The sequence below is a fragment of the Sceloporus undulatus genome, chromosome 5 (assembly GCF_019175285.1).
Source record: "Sceloporus undulatus isolate JIND9_A2432 ecotype Alabama chromosome 5, SceUnd_v1.1, whole genome shotgun sequence".
In the NCBI taxonomy this organism is placed as follows: domain Eukaryota; kingdom Metazoa; phylum Chordata; class Lepidosauria; order Squamata; family Phrynosomatidae; genus Sceloporus; species Sceloporus undulatus.
Genome location: NC_056526.1, coordinates 158321592 through 158331076, shown reverse-complemented (window position 1 = coordinate 158331076; position 9485 = coordinate 158321592). Strand labels below are relative to the sequence as shown.

The following is a 9485-nucleotide window of genomic DNA, read 5'->3' as shown; positions in this document are numbered from 1 at the left end:
TTGTAAGCAACTGTTTGAGCTAATTAGCTTAGTTGCTAATTAGCTTACTTGCTGTTCACCACTATGATCTTTGGAATAGCGGTATATAAAAAATTAAATTAATTATTGTGGCCATCATTTCATAAGTTTTGACACATGTATCTTGTGTCTTTTCTCCACACTCTTTGCCTCACTATCAACTTGGTTTGCTCCTTAAAAATTGATACATATATATTCACCCCATAAAACTTCAATTCCCTGTTTTATTTATTTATTTATTTAGGAAAGTTGTTAGCGTAGCATAGCCTCAGCTACATCACAATCCTCTCCAAGCTTATGTTGTGTATTATGGAGGGAGGCAAAAATTTGTATGCATTGGAAATGAGAACTGTAGCAGGAAAAGTAGGGACAAAGTGATACAGAAAGATATGTTACACTTGTTTTGGTATGCACATGTCCACATTTTTCAACGTGTGTATATCTAGACCTGTTGTTCCAAAGAATGAAAAAGGTGTAAATATCTGCTGAAAAGCAAATATATTTATTATGCACTTTCATATACATAAGGATTTTTGCTTAATATAATACAAGAAATAAAATAAAAATTTTACAATGTGAAATTCAATGTACATTATAGGCTATTTACAACCCAGTCCAGGAAAAAAGTCTCCTCTGTGCACCACGTTATCTGAAGAGTTTCAGTGGAGGATATTGAGCATAAACAGGCATTTGCATAGCAGCATAGCTGGCAAGAGAAAATGCTTTAATAAAAAGCAAAAACATTTTCGATTACCAGTCTTTACAAAGGGCTAAGGAACACTGCTCTACTTTAACATGTTAGCCGTTCATCAATTTACCATTTCTCTTTAAAGATGGCTTCCTTGGCACATGTGTAGCATAGATATTAAAGTCCACTAGTACTTTCCCTAGTCTCCCAGTCATGAATTGTGACACTTTCCCTACCTTCTTGCAGTGATGGCTTTCAGACAATATATGGGAAAGAAAGCTGAAAATATAAACAAAAATAGAGAGATTTGTGGAATGAGGAAGAGAAATAGAGTGTTTTTGAAAATGCTAAATTATGGTTGATCAACTCTGTCAAATAAAAGGATTTAACAAAAGTGAATCACAACAATTCAGTTTCAGAGCTCCCTCTCTTTTGGAATTGTCAAGATTTCAATTCATTATTATCTTTTTTATTGAGATACCATATGGACCTACATATTGAAATTGTACATTAAAGCAATGCAGAACTATGTCAAATGGATACTTCTTCACAGAAAATATATATATTGTTTTTCTAAACCATTTCATAGATGTGTAGGAACTTTCATTTCAATTATCTGAAAGGTACCACTCTTGTCACTGATGTTTAGCTGATTTCTGTCCAAATGGATACACTACCACCTTCTTCAGATATGGAAATTATTCTGCTGAAACTCACAAAAGCTGCTGCAATGCACAGTCTCCTTGTGAAAATGGCCAGAAAGGTCATCAATGAGTTACAAGTGACATACTGCAATTAAACAATACATTTAAATAAATACAATTTCAGCAACAGCCAAGACCCAAACAGAAGGCAACCTCTTTATAGATGTCTTTCTACAATTCAAAACATACATCTAATAAGAAAAGCCTTATTCTTGTGTAGTATTACAAACACCAATACTTGGAGGTTTGAACTAAGCTGGAAACAATATTTTGACATCCTTTCAATATTTTTAAACAAAGGATTTATTTTGTAAGATGCCCAAGAAATAATTCAGTCCCAAATTATCAGTAACCAGCAATACTAATTGATATGATGGGTGGAGTGCATACAGAGGTCATTTTTAATGTTGCAGCTGGGGCATGGTTTTGTGTTCAGTATACAAGGAATCATGTTTCATGACTTTTGCTATACCCCATCCCTTGTCAGTCATCTACACAGGCTTGGACAGCAGGTTTGCACATTATGGAAAGAGTCCCATTAATTATAATTAATTCCTGCCATTTCTTACAGTGGCATGTGTCAACTATCTTGCTGCAATGAAAGGGTTCTTCTCTCTAAGAATTCAATCTTCTGTTTATCTTGGGGTTTGTTTCTTAGCAACACAAAACTGTCACAAAATATTTGAGACAGGACTTTTGCATAGATAGATGAATGCTGCTCTGAAAGGCATCCTGGGACAATTTTCTCCTCTATATAGCAACTACTGAACTCCAGCCATATTTTAAGAAATTATTTGAAAAATAATGGACCAAGAGTTTTACAGTGGGGGGAGTTAGTAACCTACAGCTGTACAATGTTATTTTTAGATGGATTATGGTTTGGACTGTGACATTTGACTAATTGTTGAGACCATGAGTAGCTCAGGATTTATAAATGACATGTGATACAAAGATAACATTAGCAGGTGGTAAACTAATCATCTGAAAAGAGATATAACAATGTTTGGCGCATGCAGCAAAGAGGGGCAACTGCTACCAGAAGGAGTGAACTACTACATGAAGGCTCTCTTCTTAATGTCTTCTGAATTTATATTTAAGCATATGAAGCTGCCTTACACAAAATCAGTCTTATGTCCACCCACCCCAACCTGTGCGAGAAACCTTGTGGTTAGCAGAGCCTCTCTCAGCTACAAATAACTGAACATGAGCTTTTATGCAAAAGGTGTGTTCTATTATCAAGTTATCACTCTTTCATAGGTAAGCCTGAAGGAAAGCAAAATGGCTGGCTATTGAATGTTGGGAGTTAGAACTACTGATAACTGTACTGTTTACCTCCATTAGACTTTAGAAAAAGTAGCAACTTGAATGCAGTAATACCTTGTGGCAACATAAAAACTGATCTGGAGACCCAAGATTTGTTATTTCATGAACAGACTTTTGAACTGGACAACATGAACAACTTTTGATACTGTAAACTGTACCACAGCATTTCCTCACTACTGACAAGAGCAGATGCAAGTACTGCAGTGTAGCCAACATTGGTACAGTAGTATCCTTATCCTTTTTTGTGAGAAACATTTCAGCTACACAGAAATACATTGCAGTGATGCAACTCTTATTTAAGATATACAGAACAGCTTTGTCTTAAGATCAGTTCAAAGGTTGAGAATGACTCTTTTCTGTGACCACAACTATATGAGGAATGTCATGTGCATCCATGTCTAGAACTGCAGTGACCCAGGAGATGATGGCTGGGACTACAGAAGTGGCTTTGACGCAACCAAACTGAGTGTAAATGGCTTCTGTGTACAGATATGCCAATTTACACATTATTTTCTACACACTTTTGGGGCATATGTTGAGGCCTTCCAGGGAATTGGAATATGTGAATGTGAGAGCAAAAAAGACAGAAAGTCCTATGGCATTTCAAAATCTAAAATTATGCTGCAACATAGCTGGTGTAAGCACAAAGATGAAAGGTTGCATTTAACTGACAGTACAAGGGTATTGAGAAATCAGAGGGTCAATGTGGAAGGGGCTACTATAGTCTTCAGGATGGCACAGGACACTCCTTGTCTTTTTGGCTGTATGCAGTTTCTTTAACATAAAATAAATACAGAAGGCATTGCCTTTTGATACAAAGTCCACTGTGGCACATTTACAATGAGCCTTTCTGAAAAGGAAACTTCAGTTTCTAGCTCTTACAATTTTTCAGCTGTGTGATGAAGATACAGCATTATCTTGTTCTGCTGCTAAGGAAGAGAGAAAGTGCTTATTCTGTGTATGAAGTATAAAATACAGAAAATACAATTTGTGAAGCATAGAAGGTTAAATTAAGAAGGCAGCCTTAACACTTTTAGGCACATTACAGTAATCGAGATAACGGTACTGCAGTGATAACATTCGTAATTTTCAGTGTGGTTCCAGAAGCAAGACATGCTTTTATCCCAGCCCAGCTGATAAATCATTCTAAGCAGAAGGTCTTCTTTTTTAATTATGGTGCTGTGAGCTGCCTTTAAAAAATGAACAGAAAATAAACTTAGAATGGTACATTGTAATGCGATAATATCAAAACAAAGAATAAGTAAGTGTTTATAATATATTTGATAGGCAATAATGATAATTGAAAAACTGGTCACTTTACTTTCAGTTTTAATTACACCCCCCCCCAAGAAATTAGTTAGAAATGTAATCAGTACAGTATACAGATAGTTAAGAAAGCTTTTGTAACTTTGAGAGTTTTCTCATCATTACAACTTATAGTTCTCTAAGTTATTAAGGGTACCTAGTAAAAGTCTTTGATGAGACATTGACTTTTGTGGATTCATATGCAAATCTAATATATAACCATATTAATATATAACCACTCTATTTTTAAACGGTGTCAGCATGGTGCAGTGGTTTGAGTGCTGCACTGAGTGTGCATCCACACTGCAGAAATAAACTACAGTGGTGCCTCGGGTTACGAAATTAATTCGTTCCGCCATTCCTTTCGTAACCCGAAAATTTCGTAACCCGAAACACTTTTCCGTTAGCACTGGAAAGCCTATAGCTGCACTTTGCAGCATTTGAATTTCGCGCCGAAATGAATTTCGTAACCCGAAAAATATTTCATAACCCGAAACAGTTTTTGCCAATCCAACTTTTTCGTATCCCGGAAATTTCGTAACCCGATCATTTCGTATCCCGAGGCACCACTGTAGTTTGACACTACTTAGGCTGCTTTGGTGCAGTGCTATGGAATTCTGGGAATTGTAGTTTGTTATGGCACCAGAGCTCTCTGATAGAGAAGGCTAAATATCTCCCAAAACTACAATTCCCAGAATTTCATAGCCTTGAACCATTGCAATTAAAACAGTGTCAGGCTGGATTATTTCTGCAGCATGGATGACTCAGCAATATCAGGGTTTGAATCCCCACTTGGCCATGGAAACCCACTCTCTCAGCCTAAGAGGGCTCCCTCTCAACAAATTTTCTCGAGAATACCCTATGATAGGGTAGTCTTATGACAGCCATAAGTGGGAAAAGACCTGAAGGCAGACAAAAATGACAGATTTTTGTGTATTATTATTATTATTATTATTATTATTATTATTATTTTAAATATGTTGAATATTAGCATTGTGAAAAAATTACTTTCATTAAATGCAGGTTGCTCTCAAAAATAAAAAGATACATATGATAACACATTGAATCTAGCTTGCACAGACTTACTGAAAATCTTTATAGACTTTTGAGCCTTCAGTAAAAAGGATAGCTCTTCTATTATCTCCCAAAAAAGATTTTGACTTATAGTTACTGTAAGTACATGCAAATTAATCCTCATTTGATATTATTTTACTTCAAACTGCAGGAAACCTTTCCATTTTATTCAGAAATAGATCCCTGCATATGTAATAGGTCTTACTCCCAGATAAATATGCGTAAGGTTCTAGTTCAAATAAGTCAGTAGCCTATACTGTTATGAAACAGGGTACAGCTATAGGATTTGTGTGAACACATTTTGAAAAACCTTCTGCTTTAAAAGTAATACCTCATCAAGTATGGTATCATCTCAACTATACGATCAAATACAGAAACACATATTTGGAAGGGATATTGCAGCCCATGAAAAACAGCAAACTGGACTAGAGACTGTGAAGGTCCCTTTTGTTCTATCATCTAGTCAATCTCTCCTAATCTGTTTAGAGAATACAGAACTACAGTTACTGCAAGATATGGCCATTCAATATTTGATGTGCAGTATCAACTAATGCTTTTCCAAATGTCAACTTTACCAGACAATGCTGAAAGTAGCTCACCTCTTTACAATGGTGTTTCCTTCTTATAATTAAAGCTTGGATCATTTCCCTCAATTTGAAGTTTTAAGGCTTGTTTAAGGCTTAACTCTGTCTCTGCAGAAGGATAGCCTTCCAAAACCTCCTGATGCCCTCTTTCTTGTACTGTTCGTGGGACTGAAACTCTACCAAGAAAAACCTGATTGCTTTGAAGATGGTAGTTTGGATTTGTCATTATTCCATTTCTCTTTTTCTGTTCTCCACTTTGTTGGTGGATCAAAAATTGCTGTTGAGATCTGCAAACTTCTTGCTGGGTTGGAGGTACCACAATTTTACATTGAGTGTCAGGAGCCATCGACTGAAGGGGCATGCTTGCCCCACATTTGGCAACAGGTATCCTTTTATCAAATTGAGTCATTTCATATTCTAGAACTTTTGGTTGAGAAGAGACACTTTGTTTCGTTTTTTTGCCCGCCGACCCAGATTTGTTGAAATTCTCAGTTTTCCCTGTTTTGCTTGCTTTTGTTGACTTCAAGCTAGGTTTCACTTGGCTCCATTCAAACTCACTGTTTGGTGAACTGTGATTTTGACTTAAGGAATGAGTTGTGGAAGAAGGAGAAACAATGGACTGTCTACTTCTACTACGGGGCAATGAATGCTGTTGTATTTGCTCTGTAAAGGACATACTGTGAAAACTATCAATAGGCACTGTCTGGGCAGTTGCTGTAGAAGATGTTGTGCGAAGTGATGAGTTCTTTGAGCTTTTCAAAGAATTGTTGGATAAGGAGGACTTCTGCCTATCAACTGTAGAATCAGGAGACTCAGAAGGAGAACTAAAGGCATGAGCTGGCCCATTAGACAAGCCACGCAAAGCAGGCTGCATATCACCCCCACCAGTGCTTCCTGAACTGTTTGATTTTATGGTTAAAGACTGCATTTTTGAGGATACTGATTGCAAAGGTTTTTGCTCCATTGTATGCACTGGAGAAGGAGTGCAGCCATTTAGACTAGAAGCACCATATTTTTCCAGTAATTTGATTATTTGTGTGTGGCCGTTTTTTGCAGCAACACGCATAGCTGTGCGTCCAAATTGATCCGCATGATTTGGATCAGCACCATGTTCCAGTAAAATCTGCACAACATCAATATGCCCTTCTTGGGCTGCAATACAGAGTGCAGTAGCACCTTGATTACATGTATGATCAACAAGAGCCCCATGCTCAATCAAAAGCTGAACTACTTTGACATGGCCTTGCCATGCAGCAGACTGCAAAGCTGATCGTTTCTCATTGTCTGCTGCATTAACATCAGCATGGCACGTTATCAGCATCTGTACCATTTCCACATGTCCTTGCCAGCAGGAAACATGGAGTGCTGTCCTTCCTTCAGCATCATTTGCTTCTACATTTGCACCATTTTCTAAAAAATACTCAGCCATTGTTAACTGGTTCTCTAAAGCCAAAATGTAAAGTGTTGGACGGCCATCAGCATCTTTGTAGTTCACATCAGCTCCATGGCTAAAGAGGAGTTCAACAATATCTCTATGGCCCTCTAATGCAGCAACACGGAGGGCATTTCTCCCATCATAACCTCTGTGATCAATGTTAGATTTATTTTCCAGTAAAGTCTGCACACAATCATAGTGACCCTCCTGAGCAGCCAAAATGAAGGCTATGCGTCCATCATTGTCAATTTCATTTGTTCGAGCACCTTGTTCTATAAGTGCTTCACATATTAACCTATGTCCTTCAAAAGCTGCCATGTGCAAAGGAGTCCATCCTGCATCATCTCTATGATTTTCATCTAGCCCTCTATCCAGCAGAGTCCTTACAACTTCAACATTGCCTTGGGCAGAGGCAATGCTAAGAACTGTTCGTCCTTCACTGTCAATGCTATCCACAGCTGCCCCCCAAAACAAGAGAGTATTTACAACTGAAGCATGGCCCATTGAAGCTGCAGCAAGAAGAGGAGTGCGGCCATTGTTGTCAGTATGATCCACATCTGCTCCACCTTCCAGAAGCAGGTCAACAACATCTACATGTCCTTCATAGGCTGCCACCAGAAGTGGAGTCATGCCATCTTTGTCACAATGATCGACCTCAGCACCCCGATCAATTAACAGGCTCACAACTGAAGCATGTCCTTTACTAGCAGGTACACAAAGGGCAGCAACAGAGAGAGCAGTCCTTCCATCTACATCCTCATGGTTTACCTCAGCACCATGATCCAGCAGATGTTCCACAATCTCTTTATGTCCCATGTATGCTGCTGCAATTAAAGCAGTTCTACCTTCATTATCAGCTTTGTTAACCTCAGCCCCATGTTGCAAAAGATTCAGCACAATATCTTCATGTCCTCCCCAGGCTGCTGCTCTCAAGGCTGTTCGACTATCAGCATCTGCACAGTCCACTTTTACTCCAGCATAAAGAAGTGCTGAAACCACTTCTGTATGCCCACCCCAAGCTGCAGATCGCAGTGCTGTCCACCCATCATGGTCAGTATGATTTATATTAGCACCACAACCAATTAAACAATTGACAACTTTGGTGTGTCCCTGCCGGGCAGCTAAAGTAAGTGCTGTCTGCCCATGTGTATCTTCGATTTCTAAATCTGCACCCCTAGAAACAAGCAAATTGACTACATCAAGATTGCCACTATATGCAGCATTAGCCAACAGTGTTCTTCCATTCGAATCACATTGGTTTACTGAAGCTCCATTGTCCAACAGAGTTCGAATGGAATCTTCTCTTTCTAAAGCCTGCCGTACAATGCAAGATGTCCGATCATCCTCACTGTTGACATGAGCACCAGCTTTGACTAGCAACTGTAAAACTTCTTGTTCTTTGGGGATCAATGTTGACAAAGAATCTTTGACAGGTGTACCATTCCAGATCATCCACAAAGCCAATTCAGCAGTCTCCAGTTGCAAATTCGAATCAATTAGATGCAAAGCAAATTCTTGAGCCTCCAGGGGTGATAAATCCTTCGCTCGACAGGTGTAACTCATTGCTAGCATTCTGTGCCCTTCTGCTGCATTACACAGATATTTTTGTGTACAGTGTTTTACATCCAGCAGCCATTCAGCAAAACTATAATGAAAAAGGATCTTTGTATTTCCAAGACCATCAACAAGAACTTTTGAAAGAACATCTAGCTTGCGCTGAAAATCTTCCACTGACAATGCCATGTTTTTGGTCCATACTGCATGGAACAATTCAACGGTTGTCAGTGGTCTGCAAGCAGCAAGAATAACATTCAGAATAGGCTGGACCTTTGCAAACTGCTTTCTCACAAAAAGTCTTTGACAAAGCCAGAGATAGAGGCCATTGAGTGTTCCGGGGATATCACGGATTTCTCTTAACATAATAAAGTTTTCTACGACCCCATCTAGGACACGTTCAAGGTACAGGAAGCACCCACTGCTTTTGATGTGAAGCTGATTCAACATTTCTGCAGTTTCTTTTGTGAGGTGTTGCCTCAGTGCTTCCTCTTGATCTAAGCGATGAAGAATATACTGCTGAACATCTTTCACAATATAGGCCTTTCGTAGATCATCAAGGCTTATTTTTCGAAAGCCTGTAGAAAAAGGGATGAGAGAAGAGAAAAGTAAGTATATATTAAGTTTAACTTCATTCAAACTCTTGTTTATCAATTGTTATTACAGACAGCTGCATATAAATGTAGAAGATATTTATTTAAATGTCTTAAACTCAAGGTATAAAAAGGTTACATTTTAAGTCTATGTTAAATAATAATAATAATAATAATAATAATAATAATAATAATAATAATAATAAT

The 9485-nt window shown here is 38.1% G+C and overlaps 1 protein-coding gene across 4 annotated transcripts in view; it reads right to left on the bottom strand.

Annotated features, from left to right (window-relative positions):
- Nucleotides 1-499: 499 nt before the first annotated feature.
- Nucleotides 500-9485, bottom strand: part of ANKRD50 (ankyrin repeat domain 50) — a 61761-nt gene continuing 52775 nt past the window's right edge. For all 4 annotated transcript variants that reach the window (XM_042467962.1, XM_042467960.1, XM_042467964.1 and 1 more), the window contains 2 exons: nucleotides 5712-9263; nucleotides 500-3923 (listed from right to left, as the gene is read on the bottom strand). In XM_042467962.1, the coding sequence (XP_042323896.1) occupies nucleotides 5716-9263 (3548 nt within the window). In that variant the 3' untranslated portion in view covers nucleotides 500-3923; nucleotides 5712-5715. The remainder of the gene's footprint in view (nucleotides 3924-5711; nucleotides 9264-9485) is intronic.